This window comes from Panthera leo, chromosome D3 (genome assembly GCF_018350215.1).
Source record: "Panthera leo isolate Ple1 chromosome D3, P.leo_Ple1_pat1.1, whole genome shotgun sequence".
NCBI classification, from domain to species: domain Eukaryota; kingdom Metazoa; phylum Chordata; class Mammalia; order Carnivora; family Felidae; genus Panthera; species Panthera leo.
This window is the reverse complement of record NC_056690.1, coordinates 5645528-5667586: the sequence shown is the minus strand read 5'-3', so window position 1 is coordinate 5667586 and position 22059 is coordinate 5645528. Positions and strand designations below refer to the sequence as shown.

The 22059-nt window shown below is 62.5% G+C and overlaps 1 protein-coding gene across 1 annotated transcript; it reads left to right on the top strand.

Moving 5' to 3' along the window:
• Window positions 1-3792: 3792 nt before the first annotated feature.
• On the top strand, window positions 3793-20050 carry LOC122203851 (refilin-A). Its single transcript, XM_042911012.1, has 3 exons — window positions 3793-3999; window positions 16719-16828; window positions 18541-20050. The coding sequence occupies exons 1-3, from the start codon at window positions 3793-3795 to the stop codon at window positions 18845-18847; spliced, it is 624 nt and encodes a 207-aa protein (XP_042766946.1). The 3' UTR covers window positions 18848-20050.
• The last annotated feature ends 2009 nt before the right edge of the window (window positions 20051-22059 follow it).

The window sequence follows — 22059 nt, the reverse complement described above, 5'->3', positions numbered from 1 at the left end:
CCACTGCTATGCGGGGGGTGAGGACCCTCCTGGCTGTGAGCGGGAAGAGCTCTGTGAACAATCGCCGTGTCCCACGAGTCAGATCTTTGTTTCCAACCCAACCTGGGCCTCTGGGGGTCTTTGGCACGATCCCCGAGATGGGCTTGTTTGCTTTGGGACCATCTCTGCGGGTGACAGGCACGCCTCATTGTCAGGCATTAGGACCTCCGTCCTCCTGCCTCACCTATTTCACGATGCGTCCGGACCCGCTGACAGCGTTCCCTGCCCCCCCACCCCACCCCACCCCCGCCGCCCATCCTAGCAGCCTCCCGTCTGGCTTTCTATTTAGTAGCTGTGTGACCTCTGACAGGTCACTTAACCTCTCTGAGCCTCTATGGCTTGATCTGCTTTATTTTCAAATAGAAGGAGTCCACATCCCTCTTGGGGGGCAGGGTAGTTTGCGGGGTGCGAGGGCAAGACAATACGTGCGTGGAGGCCTTTGTAAGCTGTCCGTGACCGCACGGCCCCGCTTTTCCGAGTGTTCTCCAATGCCTCTTGGAACAACTGGCTAACGGCTCTCAGTGAAAAAGCCTTTATTTCTCGTGCCCTCCCCTTCCTCCGCTGGCATTTCTCGGAGCATTGAGCTTGCCTCTCACAAAGCAGCCTGGGAAAGTCCCCCTGATGCTGGGGTGCTGGGCGAGCCCCCGGAGCTTGGGGTCACCCTACCATGCGCTGTTCCCAGCAGGTGACTTCGCGAGTCCCTGGATGAATGTGTCCCTTCCCAGAGGCGTGCGGTATTGGGGTCTGCCTTTTCTCTAGCATGGGACAGACACTTTAGGACCCCTTGTCAGGTACCCCAATACCTCTTTTCTGTGAACTAGGTACGTTTTTCCATTAAACATCCAATGGCTCTCTCCTCTCCTGTCTTTGATCTAACTTTGAAAGCAAACTGAATCAGATCATTCCTAAAACCTGCTTCAGAACCTCCTCGGATCCCCCATCTCCTGGCAGATGGAGTCCCAATCCCTTAGCACCACAGCCGGGGCTCTGCAAACCTCGCCTCCTGCCCGCGCCTCCGCCCGCAGCACCTGGCCCAGAGCAAGCACTTAGATCTCGAAAGACCTCCCCTTCTTGTTCTTCTGGCTTCACAAGCCCCCTCTCCTCTCGAGACCCACCCTTGAGCCCTTGAGCCCTTGAGCCCTTGAGCCCTTGGCTCAAGCTGACTTATGGAAATTTTGGCCTTTCCTCCCCTCTTTGACATTTCCAGACCATCTGGCACCGTGAGAAACAGCAGCTCTTACAGTGCAAGCTTTCAGCCCATGGGCAGCCCCAGCCTGCGGCAGGGGATCCGATTAGGTCAGAGGTCAAGGTCACCGGGGTCATTTGTTTGGGCCACTAATTGGGCCTTTCACATTTGCAGTGCGGGCGAGCTTTTCCTGCCCCTGGACGTATACGCTTCTCCAACATTATTCCACACAGGGGAGTCCATTCCAGGGGAAGTTGTGTGTGGGTGCAGGGAAACTTCCGGAACCTGGGTGGGTGTAGTCATAAAGGTACTCCTGATAAGTGTCAATGGCGCAAAGGGGGCCAGGATCGGGGTGAGGTGAGCGAGGCCCTCGCTAAGGCCACAACATTTAAGGAAATGTCCCAAATGTGGAAATCAGGGCAAACACGATTTTACGTTTGAAGGTCAAAATTGACACAAAAAAATTCTGTGTCACGCCTCACCCTGATTCCCCACCAGGCTGCCCGAGTGTCACTATTCACTTCTCCGTAGTCAGAAGCGATCAGTTGTTCGTCAAAGACTTTTCTCTAGGGCAGCCAGGCCATGGCCACGGGAGAAGCAAGCCCTCTCCTGTGGGCTTGAGTGGGTGGGCATTTGGGGACAAGGTGAATCTTAACCTGTGCATGTTCTGGAGAGCAGAGCCCCCCCCGCCCCTCTTTTGCCCCCTGTGAGATGACATCCCCACACCTGGTCAAGTGGCCCAGGGAAGAAAGATCTGAAGCAGCTGGAGTCAGTTCTGGTTTTTTTCTCCAGAATGTTCCAGATGTCCAAACCTCTGGTTGATTCTGTCTGAGCAGCAGACATTCCCATGTGCTTCCTGGTTGATGTGAAAATGCATCGTAAATTCACCTGAATACGGGGCCCTCTGTGTCCCCGGCACTCTCAGGAAGCTACCCAGCCCTTCCGGAATGCACCTCGCCCCAACGGCGGCGCCAAGGCCCTTGCTGTCTCCTGCACCTGTAGGTAAATTCTGCCTCCAGCTCACTGCTTGGTGGTCGAGATCTCATCTTAAAATGTCACCTCAGAGGGGCGCCTGGGCGGCTCCGTCGGTTAAGCGTCTGACTCTGGCTCAGGTCGTGATCTCACTGTTTGTGGGTTCGAGCCCCGCATCGGCCTCTCTGATGTCAGCGTGGAACCTGCTTCAAGATCCTCTGTCCTCCCCTCTCTCTGCCCCTTCCCTGCTCATGCTGTCTCTTTCTCTCAAAGATGAATAAATAAATAAACTTAAGAAAAAAAAGGCCACCTTCCCTAAGACCAGAGCCATAAACGGTCCCTCTGATTCTCCTTGTCTGCAGGGTCTCGTCGGTCTCCCCCATTAAACTCGCCCTTTCGCCTCCCGGTGTGCCCACCAGCCCCTCCCCAAACAGGGTGCCCCACGGCCAGGCTGTCTTACCCAAGGCTGAGGGCCCGGCGGGGGCCTTGATCAGTCTTGACCCGAGGAACGTGCTTTAAGGGTGGGGACGAGCAGACCCTGGCACCCGGAGCCGGCGCACGTGTTCGTACCTTCCCTCTCGCCTCTGCTCCCCTCCGCCTTCCCCCCTTCCCCACGGGCCTGCCCTTTGCAAAGCCACGTGTGGGCCCCTGGGCTCTCCGCTCTCAGCACGGAAGGCCGGGCCCCTGGGAGCGGTGTGGGGGTGTCTGTGGGAACGTGAGTGTCTGGGAGCTGGGGGGAGCTGTCGAGGGTCCCCTGAAGAAAAGGGAACCAGGCCCTTCTCCCTGGGGAGGAAGGGGGGGGATGGGAGACCCCTGTCAGGGAGCCCGAATGCGCTTGGGCCGACTGTGGGAAGGGACAGATGCAGACGGGGTTCCAGGAAGGGTTTCTAGTCTCCGCCCGACGGCCCCCCGCCCCGTGTCCTCCCAAGGCTTCCACCGCCAAAGGCCCAGGTGGCCTCGGGCAACCCGATAACTGCCACGCGGGTCCCCGGGGGTTGACCACAAACGAAGGGTGGGCACTCCCTTTGGGAAGGGAGGCGCTGAAGAGCGGGTCTGGAAGGCTCCAGCGCCTGGGTTGCACCTTACAGACCTTCTCAAATCTAAAGGTTTTGGACTCTGACCTCAGCGACCCGGAGAAGGCCCCCAGGGGCCACATCAAACGTGACTACCGCCAGCCCTCGGGATGACTCGGGGGCCGCCCCCCCAGCCGCTGGGGTGTGCAGGGAGGGGGGCACAGGGAAACCGTGCAGGTCCCGGGCCGGCGGCGGCGGCGGCGGCGGGCGGGGTGGGCCGGGGGAGGGGAGGGGAGGGGAGGGGAGGGGAGGAGGAGGCGCCTAGAAAAGGAGGCGCGGGCCGGGAAGGTGCGGAGCGGGCCGGCGGCGGAGCGCGGAGGCGAGGCCGGGCGGCGGGGGCGCGGGAGGCGGCGCGCACCGAGCGGCCGGGGCGCGGGGAGCCGGGCCCGACGCGCCGCCCGCGCGGCTCTGCCCGTAGGTTCCCGGGCGCGCGGCCCTCGGCCCGCCGCCCGGCCCGGGCCCCGGAGCGCGGTGGAGCGGCGCCCCGAGGAGCCGGGGGCCCGCGCCCCGCGTCCCCCAGACATGGTCGGCCACCTGCATCTGCAGGGCATGGAGGAGAGCCTCAAGGAGAAGAGCCGGGAGGGCTTGCTGGACAGCCCCGACTCCGGGCTGCCCCCCAGCCCCAGCCCCAGCCCGCCCTTCTACTCCCTGGCGCCCGGCGTCCCGGACGCCCGCGCGGGGGGCGCCGGCGCGCCCTCGGAGCCCCCGGGACCCGGCGAGGCCGGAGCGGTAAGCACGCGCCTGGGCGCCGAACCCGGAACCCGCGCCGGGGCCCCCGCCGCACCCCCGGGCCCGGGCCCAGAAGGGGGCCCGGGGTCGGCCGGTGCCGCGCCCCCGCCCCACCCCCCCCCCCCAACCCCGGCGGGACCGGGGCGCGGAGGCGGAGGTGGTGCAGCCCGACCCCGGGGCCTGCAATTCTCTCCCCGGCGCCGGCCCCCCCCCCTACGGAGTGGTTGGCCTTGCCGCCGGCCGAGGAAGGGCAGGGGAGGGACGAGCCCGGAGTCCCCGAAGAAGCTGGCTCCGGGCGGGGCGGGCTGGAGCCCCAGGCTGAAGCCTGTTGGAGACCTCCGTTCCCGGGTCCCTTCTGCTCCTGACCCCGTCCCCTGCCGACTGTTCCCGCGCTGCGGGCCCCAGAGCTTTTTTCTTTTTCTTTTTTCTTTTTTTTAAACCCACCCCAGGCGGTAACCCTTCCTTCTCTGGATGTTGAGGGATGTTGACGTGGAGATGAGGCGTGCCCAGGGGGGGGAGAGGCCGGAACCCCAGGTCAGGAGACCCAAGAGTCTTAGTGGATCCTGGCGGCCGGACTGAGACAGGGTGGCCCGGGCGGCCCGGAGTAAAGGGGGTGGGATCCGGCACCTTCCGGGCCCGGAGGAGGGACAAGATGAAATTGGGAGGTCGCTAACAATGTCGGTGGCAGCTTCCCCGTTCCCGCCCGCTCGCCGCGTGTCTCCAGGTCTTTTCTGCCAAGTGTGCATGCTGGCGTGGCTCCAGCCCCACTCCACTTTTCTGGGGCCCCCGCGATGCTCGCCTGGTGCAGGGCACGGATCGCCTCCCCCCCACCCCCCAGCTGAAAATACTCCCAGCAGCAGAAAGGAATGCGCTCCTTGCCTCCAGCCTCATGACACGAATTTCGCTGGTGCCTCCCTTGCTCCCTGGTCCCGTGGGTCCCAAACTTGGCGGGGCGTGGGCCTCCCTCGGAGATCTCTAAACAATACCCGCGCCCACCTCCCGCCTCCCTCCTCCAGGCGTTCTCGTGTGACTGGGGTAGGCTCTGACCTGAGCGTCAGGACTTTGAAAACTTCCCCGGATGATTCTGATGTGCTGCGGGGTTTGGGATCCGCCGCCCGAGACCAAAATCACACGGTGAATTTGAACTTTGGGCTGGGGCGGGAGGCGCGGGAGGGGCATGGAGGACCTCTGGGGGTTGACAGAGGTGACCGACCCGGGCCGTTTGCCGTAGAATGTATCCATCCTGCTGTCTGAAGGGGAAGCTTTCCTGCAAGAGGGTCTCCGACCTGGGACAGCTGGTTGGAGGCGTTGCACCCTGGGGAGTACAATCGCTGCGGTGTCTTACATGACAGGGCTCGGAAAGGGACAGGGAACCGGTCTTCCCCTTTCTTCTTTGGACGACCTGGAATCCTCCTTAAAGAGGGCTTTCCGGAAGCTTTCTCTGCCAGCCAGGCCGGCCAGCATGCCTGGTTTACTTGTCTTGGCTCTTCTGGTTGATTTTATGTGTTCTCTCCCCCCGCTTCCTTGCTAACCAGACCCCAGGTATGGAACCGTGCTGTCCCTGATCTTTTAATTTGGCTCGAAGGCAAACCTGGGGCTATGTCCGGACAGGTAATGATTATCTGACGTTTAGGTAGCTCTTGCCACGGGCCAGAAACTCTCCTAACCCCTCGACTTCCTGTGGCTCATTTGCTTTCCACGATACTCCAGTGAACTGTGCGCCCTTGTTAGCCCCATTTTCCAGAGGGACAAGCTGAAGCCACTTCCCCAAGGCCACCCAGTGGGTAAGTGGCCTTGCTGGGACGGAGCCCCAGGGAGTTTGGATGCGGAGGCTCTACATTCAAACCCTACATTATGCTGCTCTTCATTAGATAGCTAATTAACTACCTGTGTGGGTGTGTTACCTTTATTATTTTCACTAAAAAACGTAATGCTTGAGGACCCATGGGGTTTTGAGGTGCTGCTTTTAATGAAAAGAGAGGCAATGGGAGCCCCGGGCAGCCTCTTGTCAGCCCTGGGGCCTGCAGCCGGGGCCCCGCCCACCTCACCCACAGGGCGCCCCAGCTCCCGGTCAGGGTCAGCTCCCGCGAGCGTTGCTAATCTGGTGTTTAACAACACCCTGCACGCTGATGAGGCACCGAGGACCGAGGACGCTTTCCAGGAGCAGACGTAGGCAGGATCTCGGCCGCCGATCTCTGGGGAGGGGGACAGAAGCCCGTCCTGCCTCTTGGAGCTGACGGTTTCAAAGGCGCAAGCAGGGGCAGGCGGCCAGCAGGGCCCGGTTCCCTCTGGTGGCCCCTCAGTGTCATGTGCCAGGCCACGTGGGTCTGGGTTTCAGCCTGTTCTGCACGGGGTGATTCTGACCCCCAGTGCCCGGCGCTGCTTCCCCAACGCTGGTGGCCCGTGTCCCAGCGGGGGGTGGGGGAGGGGTGGGAGGCGCGTGCTGGCCCCAGTCCCCGGTCCCTGAGGTCCTCAGTGCCTCGTCGCCCCGCTTCTTCTGCCGGAGTCACGTGTTAAGTCCGCTCACGCTTCATGTCATCGGGAGGCCCCGTGCCCCACCCTTCACTTCCTTTTAAGAGGCTGGACTCGCCGTCTGGACAGCGGCCCATTCATGCTGGGTGTCCGGCTGGTTGTGAGACTGTCCTCACCCAAGACATCAGAGGCACTGGGGCCAGGCTGGGTGGGAACGCACCTCCCCACCCCTCCTTGACCTTGGGATTTTCCTGCTCCCTCTCTGGAGCAGATGGTAACGTTTCTGGTGATTGCCAAAGCAAACAAAGATGTAGGAATCGGTCATTCACCAACCCCCCCCCCCCCCCCAGTACTTCCTGAGCACCTACTGTATGTTGTGTGCCTTTCTGGAGACCTGGGCGACATAGCACCAAACAGGACGTTCAAGGTCCCTGCCCTCCTGGAACTGGCGTTCTCGTGGGCGAGACAGTCACCAACTTAAATGTGGCTCGATACGTGTTGTTCGGGCAGAAGGCTGGGTAAGGGTGCAGTGGCATAGACGGGGTGGTCAGGAAAGTGATGGTGAACAGAAACCAGAAAAAAAATGAGGGCGTGGACTTTGTGGTCACGGGGCTGAAGTGTGTGCCAGTCCGGGAGGATGGCACGTGCAAAGGTCCTGAGGTGGGAACAAGATAGGCGCATTCAAGGAGCAGCGAGGAGGCTGGCAGAGGCCAGAGCAGGGACTTGGGAGCCAAGCTGAGGTCAGAAAGTTAACATTTCGTCTGGTCTTTTAAAAACGCGCTTGTGATTTTTTATTTGCATCTTTCAAAAGGCATCCCGAGGCTTCACAAGCCCTCAAATTAGAAACCCAAATCAGACTTGACTGCCTAGATCCTATGCCCTGAGGAATAGGATCCATGTGGGGCTTGCCCCCACGTGGGTGCCCTGCTCTCCTGCAGGACACGGGGACGGCCAGGGCTGCCTGTGGGCCAGAGGGCTCGCCCATCAGCTGCTCTCATCCGGCAGATGATTGAGCCAGGCCAGGCGAGGGACCCCGCGTGAGCAAGACACAGGCCGTCTGTCCATGCTTCCCTCGAACTCCCAGTGCCTGGGCCTCCAGCCCGAGGTGGGGCAGACACCCCTGTCCTCTGTCCCTCCTCCCTGGCCTGCCCGGCTGAGCTGTGGGGATCGAGGGGCACTGGGGAGCGGGACGAGCTGTCTGTGGGGGTGAGGGGGGCTGTGCATCAGATGCCGTCTCCCCCCATCCCGTGAACACGGGCGGTTCAGGGAACCAGCCCTGAAAAGCCCGTGCCCTCAGGGTGGCCACAGACAGCATCTGGGGTCTCGGGCCTTGCTCTGTGGGTGCACATTTGAGAGAACAGCCGCCACTGGGGTGAGTGAGATGTGGACAGGTCTTGAGTCCGTGGCGCATGAGGGACCCGGCCCGCCGTGTAGTGGTGACAGGAGGCGACAGGTCGGGGCTGTTTCCTACTCAGATAGGGTTCTCCTGCCCTGGGCTCCTTCACGCATGGCTCCTGGCGCCCCATCCCATCTCCCGACTCTGTTTCTACGTCGATTGTACTTCTGAGTGGCACGCCTGAGGATTTCCCTAAGGATGAGGTTCTGGTTCCCTGGACCAGACTCTGAAGGGAGCCCTGGGGGCCAGATGTAGGCAGAACTAGAGGTTGGGAGCGAGGTTCTGCGCCCCACCCGGGAAGCTTCCCGGGACTGCCCAGCCCTTGGAGAACACCCATGGTCACAGCCGCTTCAGGATGGTGGCTGGCACCCCTCCCTCCGTGCCTCCAGGAGTCCTGGCTCTTCTCATTTCTGTTTCTGGACCATGATGGTGAAACCAAGGATAACGGAGGGAGGTAGGGATTTAGGGGGTTTGTGCCCGGGGTTGGGAAGGATGGAAGGGTGGAAAAACAGATGGACAGATGAATGAATGCTTGCACGGATGGCTGGATGGATGGATGGATGGATGGATAAGTGGATGGATGGATGGATGGATGGATGGATGGATGGATGGACAGATAAGTGGATGGATGGATGGATGGATGGATGGACAGATGGATGGCTGGATGGATGGATGGATGGATGGATAAGTGGATGGATGGATGGATGGATGGATGGATGGATGGATGGATGGACAGATAAGTGGATGGATGGATGGATGGATGGATGAATGGATGGATAAATGGATGGATGGATGGATGGATGGATGGATGGATGGATAAATGGATGGATGGATGGATCGTTGGGTGGATGGATGGACGGATGGATGGACAGATGGATGGATAAATGGATGGATGGATGGATGGTTGGATGGACGGATGGATGGACAGATGGACGGATAAATGGATGGTTGGATGGATGGACGGATGGACGGATAAATGGATGGATGGATGGATGGATGGATGGATGGATGGACGGATAAATGGACGGATGGATGGATGGACGGATGGATGGATGGATGGATGGATGGATAAATGGATGGATGGATGGATCGTTGGGTGGATGGATGGACGGATGGATGGACAGATGGATGGATAAATGGATGGATGGATGGATGGTTGGATGGATGGATGGATGGACGGATGGATGGACAGATGGACGGATAAATGGATGGTTGGATGGATGGACGGATAAATGGATGGATGGATGGATGGATGGATGGATGGATGGATGGATAAATGGATGGATGGATGGACAGATGGACAGATGGACGGATAAATGGATGGTTGGATGGATGGACGGATGGACAGATAAATGGATGGATGGATGGACAGATGGATGGACAGATGGTTGGATGGGCGGATAAATGGATGGATGGACGGATGGATGGATGGATGGATGGACAGATGGATGGATGGATAAATGGATGGATGGTTGGATGGATGGATGGACGGATAAAAGGATGGATGGTTGGTTGGATGGATGGATGGATGGACGGATGGATGGACGGATGGACGGATAAATGGATGGATGGATGGTTGGATGGATGGATGGATGGATGGACAGATGGACAAATGGACAGATTAACAAGTGTACAGATGGATGGATGGATGGACAGATGAACTGAGACAGAGGTCAGTCCCCATGGCCCCCTTGCGGGCTCATGGGTGTGTCCCCGACTAGTGACGGTGTGAGCAAACCCAGGTGGAAAAGGGCCAGGTGTGTGAGGCCAAGGTAGGAGGAGCCCATCTGCGGAAAGGGAGGTTGGGAGGAGGGAGGGGAGGAAGAGCCAGAAACACTGGGGCCTCTGTTCAGCCCCTGTCTGCTTAACCCGGGATGAATCGGCCTCTGGCAAGGTCCCCTCACCTCAGCCTCAGCGGCAGGCCCACCTGTGTGAGAGGCTCTCTAGCTTTCGTCTGAAAAGGAGACAAAGCAGCCCACACCCCCCAGGCACTCCGGAGGGGAGGGGGGCCAGCAGGGAGCACCTTCTGGGGATAAATGGCTTTCGCCGTTTCACAGGCACCTGAAGGTTCGCCGGCAGAACCTTCAGGTGCCTGTGCTGGCTTCCTGGGCCCTTGTGGCCAAGTCATAGCCCGGGGCTCAAAACGACAGCCATTCCCTCTCGCAGTTCCGGAGCCAGAGGTCGGAAGGCAGGTGTCAGCTGGGCCACACTCCCTCCAAAGGCTCCGGGGGCGGGCCGCTCTCATGCATCTGTCCTAGCTTTCGGTGGTGGCCGGCTGGTGTGCAAATCCTGCCCCGTCTCCACGTGGCTGTCTGCCCTATGTGTGCGTCCCGTGGTTTTCCTCGTACGAGGACACCCGTCACTGGATTTAGGGCCCGGCCTTGTCCAGGAGGAGGAGCTCATCTTAACTTGATCGTATTTGCAAAGACCCTATTTTCCAAATAGGTCACATACTTTGTGGGGGTCACAAGCCAGCCTGCCACCCACCCTCCTGCTGGCTCGGGTCTGGCCGGCTGTCCCAGGCGCAGGCTGGGCCTTGAGCCCTGCCTCCAGCCTGCTGTTTGTGTTTGCTTAGTCTTGCTGCTTTGGGTATCAGACCCCGGGCCTGTGGGGGTCTGCGCTGGGCCCATGACGCTTCCTGACTCTCCAGGGAGCGCTCTGCTCCGTTCGGGGTCTCCTGGGCTCCCCCAGCCAGGCCCGTCCAGCTCCTCTCTTGTGCCATGTGGCCGAAGGGCAGTGAGCCCAAGGAACCCCCTCCTCAACTGTCCTGGGGTTTGCCACATTGCCCGAGGCCTTTCCTAAGGAGCGTGAGAACCCCTGAATACCTCCTCCTTGGATCACTGTCCTCATGGGTGAAGGTTCAAGGGCAGCAAATCCCAAATGCACACCGAAGACGATCAGGTTTATTTCGAATAGCAACGAAAGCCATCACAGGCCGTTGAGGTCAGTGACCCGAAGACCGGGCCGTTTTAGCTGTTGTAAATGTTCCACGTGGCTTTGGTGAGGACACTCCCCTGTGTCACCGGCGGAGGAGGGGGGTATCCCTGGTGGTCCCTCTCTCTCCAGGAGCAGCGGCGGGGGTGGGGGGGCCCTGGACCCCTCCTGCTGTCACACGTGCTCCACTGGTGGGGCTTGTAGCTCCCTGATGGAACAGAAAGCTCATGGCCACCGGGCGTCACCCGGGGCCGGGCACCAACACCGCTGAGCTGTCCCTGCGTGTCCCTGGCAGCCGGGCCGGGACCCCCGGTCGGGCTGGGCTGTCGCCGCATGGCACCGAGCTCTCACAACCCAGCAGTTATCTTTCTTGGCGGTGCCGTGGGCCGTGGCTGTAGGGCAGCCAGGAGGGGCGTGCCCCAAAGCCCCCGGGTGCGTCCGTACCTGGGCCAGTGAGCGTTTGCCCTCGCCCCGGCCGCTCCCGGGGAGGGCGCGTGAGTCACAGGCTGAGGCAGGTGGGGCCTCCGGCTCCTGCTCCCTCTGAGACCCGCCCTGGTCCCCCCACCCGCCACCTGCCCGGGAGACCAGAGGGCCAGCCTGCTCCCCAGGCTACAGCGGGGGCCTCCCAGCTGGGGGCTGGACCAGCTGTGCCCATCCATCCATCCACCGGGGTGCAGGGGGCAGCATCCAGGGGGTCTGGGCTGGTCCGGTCTCATCCGTGCATGGGACTCACTCGTTCCTCCCCTGCCTCCCAGAGCCGCAAAGGGACCTGAATCCCGCCAGGTCCCTGGCCAGCCCTGCGGTGTAGGCCTCACAAATGGCACAGCCTCATTTTATAGGTGGACAGACTGAGGCACAGACAGCAGCCGGCTGGGGGGCTCCCAGTGGGTTCTCTTTAGGGTAGAACAAGAATCCAGGCTTCCGGGGGGAAAGGATCTGGGGGGCGGGTGAGGGCGGTGGGCTGCCTGGGGGCTTCCTTTGCTCCAGGCAGGCCCATGGCTGGTCGAGCAGGCGCAGCAGCCCTGGGCCCACCCCTCCCCCAGCCTCTCCCCATCCCCCACTCCCAGTGACTCTCAGCAGAATGTGACCCGGTCTCTGAGGAGCCTTCTGGGGCCAGCGGCGTGCTTCCTTGGCCGCGAGACTTGCTTTCCTTGCCCCCGCTCCAGGCTGGCTGGATTCCGTGGGGCTGGCTGGCATTGCCATTTTGCTGTTCACATAACCCTGCATCCAGAAAGACTCAGCTTTGAGCTTCCGGACAGGCCGGTGGCAGCCGGGGAGGCCAGGTGCTGCGGGCTGCCGCTGTCTTCCCTTTGTGTCTGTCCCTGGAGCCCCGCGAGGCTGTCCTGGGGCCTCGGCGGTGACTTCTGGAGCCGTCTGGCCACCCAGGCCCGCTGGATGCCAGCCCGTGTCTGGGTTCTCGCTGGCTTCTCCAGTTTGGGTCGGTTTTAGATGTTTTTCCACTGGGGCCCTTTGGAAAACCGTGCCCAGAGCTCCAGCCTCCCCGCCCAGCCTGTGAAGTGAGCCTTGTCTCCTCTCCTGGCAGCCAGTCGGGGAGCGAGATCCGGCCGGAATGGGGCTGCTCTCGCGGGGCGCTCGGGGAGGTACCAGAAGGTCCGGCAGGTTTCTTTATCCTGGGTCGACCCCAGGGGGATCGAACTGGTCCGCTCCGAGAGCGCCTCGAAGGCCCTGCCTCGCCGAGCTATCTTCCCTGCTCCCCAGCGTGGGAGTGAGTCTTTCCCACTCCCACTCGTAGGGGAGGGGTGGGGAGAGCAGTGTGGGGTGATTAAAACCAGCCTCAGGCTTCCTCACTCTGTTTCCAGTCCTTCCGCTGATCTGGACAGAAGAAACCCCTCCAGAAACCTTAGGGCCCGTGTTCCCATCCCCTCGCACGCCTGCCTCATCTTCTGTTTTCTTCTGTGGCCGCAGGTCATCCGCTCTTGAACAAGTAGGCGCCCTGAGAGGCACTGTGCCGCATCCAACCCTCACCGGGTCTGGTACCCGGTAGGCGTTCGGTGCACTGTAGGTGCTCAGCAAACAGCGGGGGCTCAGCAGACACACGTACACATTTGCGAAAACGCCAGTCTGCAGATAATGCCTTTGGGGAGAGAGCATTCTTTTTAAAAGCATCAAGTCACGGAGTTTCAGAGCTGGGTCAGTTGGCTCAACCAGATGGGCCAGGGAGGATGCCAGAAGTGCCTCAAATCTTGTCACTGTCCCCCCCCCCCCTTTAAATTCAGTCTGGAAAGGTAGAAGCAACGTCGACTCAGAGCTCACAAGGGTGTGGCTTGTGCCCGTCTCCAGGGAGGACTCCCCACCCCGAACCTTCATGTGAGGGAGGACTCCTGATACAGCCAGTTCTTAAACAGCGTTTACTCGGTGCCAGGCACTGAGTCCGTGCTTGGACTCAGGCCTCACTGCGACCTGTCACCCACTCCAGGCACCAGGAGGCCGCTGGCCAGAGAGGGGGGTTGTCTGGCCCGAGTCACAAGGTGTATCGGCTTCCCATTGCTGCCGTGACAGACGGCCGCGTGGTGGCTTATAGCAACTGAAATGTATTCCTTCACGGTTCCAAAAAGTCAGACGTCTACCGTGGGTCTTACAGGCTAAAATCGAGGACTGGTTCCGCTCCTTTCTGGAAGGGCCCAGGGGAGAATTGCTCCTTGTCTTTGTCACCTTCCAGAGGCTGCCTGAATCCCTTGGCTGGCGGCCCCTTCCCCCCATCCTGAGGCAACAGTGCAGCATTTGCAATCTGACTCCGGCCCCCTGCCTCTCTTGGGTGAGGACACCCCCCCTGCCATCACACCGGGCCGCCAGGTAGCCCAGGGGCCCCTCCCCATCTCGGGCCCCTGACCTTAGCACATCACAGTTCTTGGGTAAATTAGGGCATGCACATCTCTGGGGCGTTATTCCACCCGCCGTGCCCAGGAAGGGGGCAGACGTTGGCCCTTTGTGGGCCGCTCACTCTGTAAATGCCAGCGAGGCATGGGGCACTCTGGAACACTGTGATGGGCCGGGGAGGGGCTTCGAGTACCTGTGCGGATACCGCACAGGCTTGGACCTGGCCTTGGGGCTAACAAGTCAGCGGGGCTTCTTGGCACGTGTGAGTTCTCAATTCTCAACGGCACAGGCGCTGGGGGGTGCCCAGCCCTGGGTTAGACAGCCCCTCGGGTCCCGAACCTTACAGAGCCCCCGGCCTGGGGGTGACAGACACGCAAAGGGGTCACAGCAACGGAGGCAGCAGATGGGAGCCCCAGGGACCCCGGAGAGGGTGTGGGCAGGCAGGGAGGTGATGCCTGGGTTGCGCCGCACCGGACTAAGCGAGAAGGAACCAGAAAGACATTCCCAGTGCAGGAAGCAGCACGAACCGAGGCACAGAGGCAGCGGGAGCGTGGCCGAGGGATACGCGGGCGGAGGCCCGTGCAGGAAGTGCCCTGATCCTGTGTGCGAAGGGCAAAGCCTGCTCTGAGCGTCGTCACAGGGCAGGCCCTGGGGCCCCGGTGCCGGTCCCACGGGTGAGAGAGAGAGCCCGGGAGCAGGAGTGAGATCGTGGGACCGTGGAGCCAGACCCCAGTGTTCGGACCCTCGTTCTGCCTCTTCCTGGCTGTACGGCCTCGAGCAAGTTCGTCACTCTGGGCCTCTGTTTCAGCATCTATAAAATGGGGGTCCAACGTAGCTCTCCTGTGGATGAGCGAACGCACGGAGCTCGGAAAGCATCGGCCGGCCGCTGTGACTTATCCTCATCCAGGCGAGGGCCGGGAGGACCTGGGCGGGGGGGGGACGGGAACAGGAAATCTCAAGTCGGTCCCGTCTTGTCCCCCGTAGGGGCGGGGGCTGGCCTGCGGGCTGAGCCCTCACTCCTGTGTACGAGGTCCCTCCAAACAGTAGGTAAACTAATACCCTTTAGGACGGTATGGTCCAAGAGAGCGTCCTGCCGTAGGGAGAATGTTCTAGATCTGCAACGGACCACGACCGCCTGTGCCTGTGAGCACTCGTAGTGCAGCCAGGGCGACCGAGGAACGGGATCTGTCATTTGCCGGTTTTTCATCAGGTTAAACCGCGGTCACCCCGTGCAGCTAAGCGGCCACTGCCGCGGGCAGGGCAGCCCAAGAGCAGCGTCCCCAGAGCGTGGGGGTTTCAGGAGGGGCACTGAAAAGCTCCCTCCGAGTGGGTCAGGTGTAGGCACGTGATTTACACGTGACCCCAGGCTTTGAGGACAGACCTGCCTCGGGCGGGGCTCAGGCAGGCGTTGGAGCGAAAAGGAAGGCGAGTCAGTTCTGAAGACTGAGCCCGTTCAGAGTGCACGTGGAAAGGGGACACGGCAGGGGCCGGGGACTGGGCAGCGACGGACGGGCACCCGGGGGACTCGGCTCCCCCGTCCCCCTCCCCGGTGGGTCCCAGCAGGCGGAGCGGGGCAGGAGGTGTGCTGGTGTCGGGTGCTGTGCGGGGCTGGGTCCCAGGACACGCGACCCGTGGGGCCAGGGTTCAACTCCGCTTCGTCCTTGAGATCCCACGTCAGGGGTCACTTCTGCGGGGAAGCCCTCCTCGATCTCCCGATGGTCAACGCCCCCTCTTCCCGGGGCCCTCGGAGCCCCAGTGACTGCAGCCCTCACCACAGTTGGGATGTTAGCCTGCTTGGGGGACCGTTTGCAGACTAGAGGAGGATCCAGGCGGCGAGCCCCATAGGAACAAGGACACCGAATTCTCCGTTCACCGTGGCAGCACAGCGTGGACCCCAGGACAGCACATAGGCGCTCAGTACGTGAGCCGAAGGAAAGACCCACAGCCGTGTCCCCCGCCCGAGCTCACCGAGTGCTCGGCGTGGGCCCGTGGAGTTAGAGCAGACGCGGGCCGGGGGGTGGCCTGGCGTGGGGACGACGGTTACACGGCCTGGGCTACTTACACCGGGTAATGCTGTGTAACAAACATGCCCGAATGTGCAGTGGTACCCAGACGGCAGAGGTTTCCTTCTGGCCGTCCCTCCGTGTTCGTCGCGGGCTGACCGTGATGTCGAGACCCCGGTGGTCTGCCTTTCAGAGGAACCGGGGGGTCTCAGGCGACACGGCCTCCATCTTGAGCCTTCCGCCAGAAGGCAAGGTTGGCCGCAGAGGCCCTCACGCTGGCGTGACATCCCGGGCCCGGAGGTGACACGTGTCACAGGCACCTGTGTGCGCCCCTCCCCGACAGGGGGCTGGGAAGCGTGGCTGCCCGCACACAGGGGGACGGCAGAGGGCTGCAGCTCGCGGACGGCCAGGCTGGTGTTTGAGCCTCGCTGGCCACGCTGGGAAGTAAATGAGGGAGGAGAGAGGGCTGAGTGCTGGCGTGCGGACATGTGCAGGCCCCGGCTCCAGGCCCCGCCCCCCTGCAGCCGGGGTCCCAACGTCTCTGACCTAAGGAATGGGGTGAAGTATGGCTTGAGGTTGTGGCCGAGCCCCGAGGGGACCGCCGTGAGCTACCCGATGAGTCAGGTTTCGGCCACTTCCCGAGGATGTTCCCACCTGCGTGTCCCTCCCAGCAGATGTATCACAGCCCCGGGGAGCAGGGGGCGGGTGCTGCCCTCAGCCTCGGGCTGCGCTAGGCAGGGTCAGGAGCGAGGACCACCCGGTTTCAGCGTCTCACGAGCTCCCAGCTACGGTGTCACCAGAGGGCGGCCTGCGGGGCCCTGAGCTCAGACCCCTCCCGTGTGGTGTGAGCTGGGGGTTGCAGAAAGAGGCCCTTCCCACATCCCTGCGTGTGGGTGTCTGGGAACCTGGGGGGGGGGGCAGGCCGGTGGGTGGGGAGCCGTGGGCCGTGCCAGGGACCCCACAGGGCAGGCTTCTGGACCGACCCAGGGCTGGGGCGGCCCCCTTGTGCCCAGTGGGGAGCTGAGGCCACAGTCCCAAAGGGCTGCGTAACCCCGTGTCCGTGGCTCTCCCCGCAGCCCCCGGCCCTGCCCCCGAGTTCCCCAGCGCTCGAGATGAGGCCCCGGATGCTGCCTGTGTCCTTCGGGGAGAGCATTGAGGTGCACCCGGAGCCCACGCACGAGATCCGGTGAGTGGGGCTGCTGGGCGGGGCGGGGGCGCGGCCGGTGCTGTCTAGGGTGCGGGGACCGGCCTGCGGGCCCAGCAGGCTCCCCCCGACTCTGAGCGCTGCTCCCTGAGGAGGCAAGACCGTGTACGTGGCCACAGATGAACTGATTCTAAGAGACCGTGACCCGAGGGTCCCTTCTCTGTCCCCGGTCTGCTTCCGGCCACATCCCCACCACCCTTCTCCCCAAGTCTGGCTGATTTTATTTTAATCCAACCTTCCAGAATGTTTGCACCGTGGCCAACACTCACACGCCCAACGTGCCTCCCTCCCTCCCTCCTCCCGTCCTGCCAGATTTCTCTGGTATCTGTGGCTGAACCACGCAGGCAACGTGGGACCCCCTTTTCAGCGCAGGCTGCCCCAGGGGTCACGTGAATGCGGGCTTCGTCTGTGTTCCTGGGACCGTAGCTCTCCTTTGTCTACTCGGGAGTCCTTGCACCGCACGTGGCTTAGGGGTGTCCCACGTGCAGGACATCTGGGTTAGGTGACCCCGCCGGGAGCTTTCCTCCATGGATTTGCCCTCCTAAGAGGGCTTCTGAGGCTCAGCGTTCCAGAAGGTGGAGTCCAGGGGCCATGGGTCTCGCCCGCATAGCCGCAGGACTCTCAGATTTGTCCACGTCACCCCGGGCCAGCCAGGGAGACCCTGCCTCCTGCCCCTCCAGCTCTGGATGTGGTCGCAGGAGACAGATGGCTCTACTCTACAGTTTGTTCTCCCCTCGTTATTTAAATGCCAACTGAGACTTTCAGCCGCCCCCTCGAGGGTGGATGAGGGCTGCCTTGTTCCCTTCTGGAACTGATCATCTATGGGGGTGTGGTGGGGGACGGGGGGCTTATCTGTGGGGGTGCGGTGAGGATCGAGGGGAGCCCATCACCTGTAGGGGTGGGGTGGGGGACGAGGCTAAAATCCCCACCCTTGGGCGACTTCTGCTTCCAGTTTGGTTCTGGGAGTTCTGGAAGCAGGGGCCGTGGGCCACTGACAGGGGCTGCTGGTCACTCGTAGGGAGGGGGTCGCTCATCTAGGGGGTGCTGAGGCTGCTTTTGGGGGAAACTTATTTTGATGTCATTTCCAAGTTTCAGAAAAGTTGCAGGGAGGGGCCAAGGAGCCCCGTGTGCTCCGTTAAACGGATTCACTGGTTTGCATTTTGGCCCGTTTGCTCGGACATCTGCAAACTCTCCCCCTCTACGTAGAAGAAACTTTTTTTCTGACCCATTTGAGAGGAAGTTGATGGCATCCTAGATCTAGTGCCCTCCTAAGAACAGGGACATCCTCTCACGTAGTGACAGAAGGCCATCAAGCTCAGCACGGTCGAGGGCAGAACCCCACCGCCCTCCTCCTCCCTGCACAGTCACATTTCATCCGTTGTCCCCAAATGTCCTCTTAGGGCATACTTTTAGCCCAACTCGGCATCCAATCGGGGTCACCTGTTGCACTGAGCGGTCCCACCTCTTTCGAGCCCTTTCTCCAAGCTGGCAAGCCCCCTCTGCCCTTCTTTGGCCTGTGGCCTCGACATCTGGGAAGAGCCCGGTGGTGTGGAGGGTCCGGTTCACGGAGCTCCCGGCCCTGGACCGCGCGGGGGCGGGGGGGGGGGGGGGGGCCGGGAGCGGAGGGGGGGCCCGGGGTGACGGGCCCGCCCCCGTCCGGGCTCACCCTGCCTCTCCCGCCCGCCCCGCCCCAGCTGCAACTCCGAGGTCAAGTACGCCTCCGAGAGGCACTTCCGGGACAATGTCTTCTACGCGCCCGTGCCCACGGTCACGGCCTACAGCGAGACCATCGTGGCGGCGCCCAACTGCACGTGGCGCAACTACCGCAGCCAGCTGACCCTGGAGCCGCGGCCCCGCGCCCTGCACTTCCGCAGCACCACCATCATCTTCCCCAAGCGCGCCAGGAGCACTTTCCGGACCACCCTGCACTGCAGCCTGGGCCGGCCCAGCCGCCGCTTCACGTCCAGCGTGCAGCTCCTCCTGGGGCCCGCGGCGCTCTGACCGGGCGGGGCCGCCCACCCCCGACCCCGCAGCGACCTTGGGCCGGGGGGGCCCCCAAGGACGCACCGCGTGGCTCAGCCTGGAGCCGGGCACGAGGGAGGTGGGGTGGACTCGGTGACCACGTCTGTTCCGTGGGCACGACAGCGGGGGACGCGGCATGGGCGTGGCTCCCCGAAGCGCTCCGGACCGGGGCGGGGGGCGGGGCTTGCGGTAGGTGGGGTGGCCCCCCCACCCCCGGGGGTCCCCGAGAGAAGAAGGCGTGCGACCGGACCGCGGCGGGCCCTTAGGGCGGAGACCAGCCTCGGTCGGAGGGACTGGCGCCGCCCCCCGAGACCCCGGCCACCCCGTCGGACCGGGGCTGGTGGCCTGGCTCCCAGGCCACGTGCCGTCCAGGCACCCTCGCTTCCTGGGAAGAGGGGTCTCCAGAGCGGGCCAGCGCCCTCTGGTGGCGGCTGAGCCAGGAGGGCGGGCAAAGGCCCGCCGGTGAGGCCAGGGCCAGCGCTGGTAGAGACCTTGCCGCAGCTGTTGGCCGTGTGCCGGGGCGGAGGCTTTCGGGCACGGCCCGCCTCAACTGAGGCCTTGGCGCTCCGCGTCGGGAGCCTCGCCCCCAGGGCGTCCCTGCTAACCTCTGTCCGCGCAACCTCTCCAGGATCGGGACTCTCGCGCCAGAGCCTTCCCGCCAGGCGCCAAGGGGAGGCATCGAAGCTCTCGGAACGTCCGCCGTCACCTGCGTGGGGCTCCGGGCCCAGCTGCTTAACGAGATGCCGTGGCGGTGGCTGCCCTGGGTCAGGCCGCCCGCTTCCACACGCGGTGATCCCACACGCGCTGTCCCCAGTGCTGCTGGGCCCCCGTCGCACGTGCTGCCAGGGCAGGCGGGGAGCCAGGGGCCACGGTCTGGTGCTGCCCGGGACGGGTGCCCCAGAAACTCCCCAGTGTGGCCTCGGAGGGGCCCTCTGGCCTGAATGGACCCGGTGGGTAAGGGGACTCCCCTCCCACTCCCTTGTTCATCCCCCACGACGGGGGGCAGAAAGGCTCTCCCACATGGTGGGGGTGGGGGTGAGAGAACAACCCGGAACCTACGTCCAAGAGAGGCAAGTGCCTGATCTATTTTTATATGTCTACACCCGGTGCATGTTCTCTCCAGAGAGTCCGATTAACAAAAATAACTTAAGAACTTGATTGATTATCTTAATAAAATGTGCAGACCCAGAGAGGCTCCCTGTTCTGTGTTCCCGAGCCCCTCGGATCCCATGGGGTGGGGCAGGTTTTCACAGGCCCCCGTGCTCTGTGGCCGCCCCCCTTTTCCCACCTGGCCGTAGCTTCCCCTTGGCTTCTCCTCTGCTCACGGGGAGCAGGGCGGTATACTCAGAAGGCACGGACCCCTGTGCCCAGCGTGCACTGGCTTCCCCCAAGGGCCAGTGCCAGGCCCCACCCTGGCACTTGGGTCTGGGGGCGGTTCTGGGGTGGGAGGCCTTGGGACTCTGCATTTGTGGGTGCCCAAGTGCTTTGTGTTCTGCGTCCCAGCCCCCTGCGCTGATGCCCCCGGAGAAGGGCCCCAGCCGCCTCTGCAAAGAAGCTGGTCCCAACCCACGTTAGCACTCGTTTCTCTCCGTCTTGTCCATACCTCTGGAGGGGCCTCCGGGGCCCCGACTGTCCGTGCAGTTAGGGAGGCACGCGGCGGCCAAAGGACAGTGGCCTCTGGGAATCAGAACGTCAGACTGGAATGTGCCCCAGAGGGGCGCACAGAGGGGCGCACAGCCTGGGAGAGCCCAGCCGGTTTCGGGTCGGGCTTCCGCGTGGACGCGCACGCTGGGGGCTGCTTTGTGCCTAACGAGTTCAGATGTACAAGCTGGACTGTGATCCCAACGCTGATCTGCCTCGCCACCTGGGGGAAAATGGGGTGGGTTTCCTGACACGAGCAGTTGGGGGGGGCCCACGAATCCAGTGACCTTGGAGGTGTCCCTGGGGTGCCCTTCAAGATCGAACTTTCCACGCACGCGATTAGCTGACGGCCTCCGGCTGCAGCTTTCCAGCCGCGGGCAGGACCCTCTAGCAGGCGTCTTTGCCCTCGGGGGACTGAGACTGTCTCTCCCTTTCTCTTTCACGTTGTCGTCACCTGTCTCGGCGTGTCGCGGAAGACAGGTAACACGCGCGCCTGGGAGACGAGAGCGAGCCCACACCTTGCACTCAAGTGTCTCCGAACGTCGTTTTGACCACGTGGATAGCTTTTGCCTTTCCCTAATGACACCGGGAATCCCAGACTGCTCCTCGTACACAGGGGCTCAGTGAGGCCCAACCTGGGAGGAGGAGAAAGCGGGGAGCAAGGCAGCTGCCCGTAAGGCCCCCGAGGGCTCCCCGGCTTTCCTGGGAACCCAGAGGACCTGGAGGTCAGGGGGAAAGTGTTACCAGTGTTGTCTAGATCCCTGGGATTTCCACCTCCAAAATAGAGACTGCAAAGGCCCTTCCACACCCCCCCCCCCGTCCCCCACACATCTCAGAGAGGCAGGTGTCACTCACGAAGTCCCCTGGGGAGCAGGAGACGACACCGAGCATGGATCCAGTGGCTGGAAAAAGAGCTTCATGCTCTACCAAATGGGCACATGGTCTTACCTCCCAGGCTGCGGGAGACGAGAATTCGCGCTGGTCAGGCCTCTGCTGCAGCCGAACCAAGTTGGGACCCTTCTCGGGGGGGGGGGGGGGGGGGGGCAGGGCAGGGTGTCCACTGCTCATGCTGGGGCGGGAACACTTCAAATGTCTGAGGGCCGGCTCCGGCCCCAAACGCCCCTCCTGACCTCTGCTGTGGTCACTCTTGCCGGTTCACACTCACAAGCCTCAGATCAAACTCAGCAACCCCCTCCTCCAAACAGGCGTCCCCATCATCTGGATCGACGCCGTCCCGTCCCCTCCTCCCCAGAGTTGAGGGTGACAAGCACAGCAGCCCAGGCAGCCAGCAAAGCCCTCGGAGCTGAGCCGCGCACTCTGCCTGAGGGCAGTGGGCCTGCTGTCAGCGTTCTAGCACATTCCATCCTCGCGTTCTAGCACATTCCATCCTCGCGGTGACCCTGAGAGGCAGCTGGCGAGAAGTCCTAATGAGGAAGCGGGGCCTGGCCTGCCTGCCTCCGGAGGAGGTGAGAAGGAAGGACCGTCTGTCACAGGGCCGCCAAAGCCTCCCGGCTTCCTGGGGGATGCATCAGAACGGTGGCCGTCCTTAG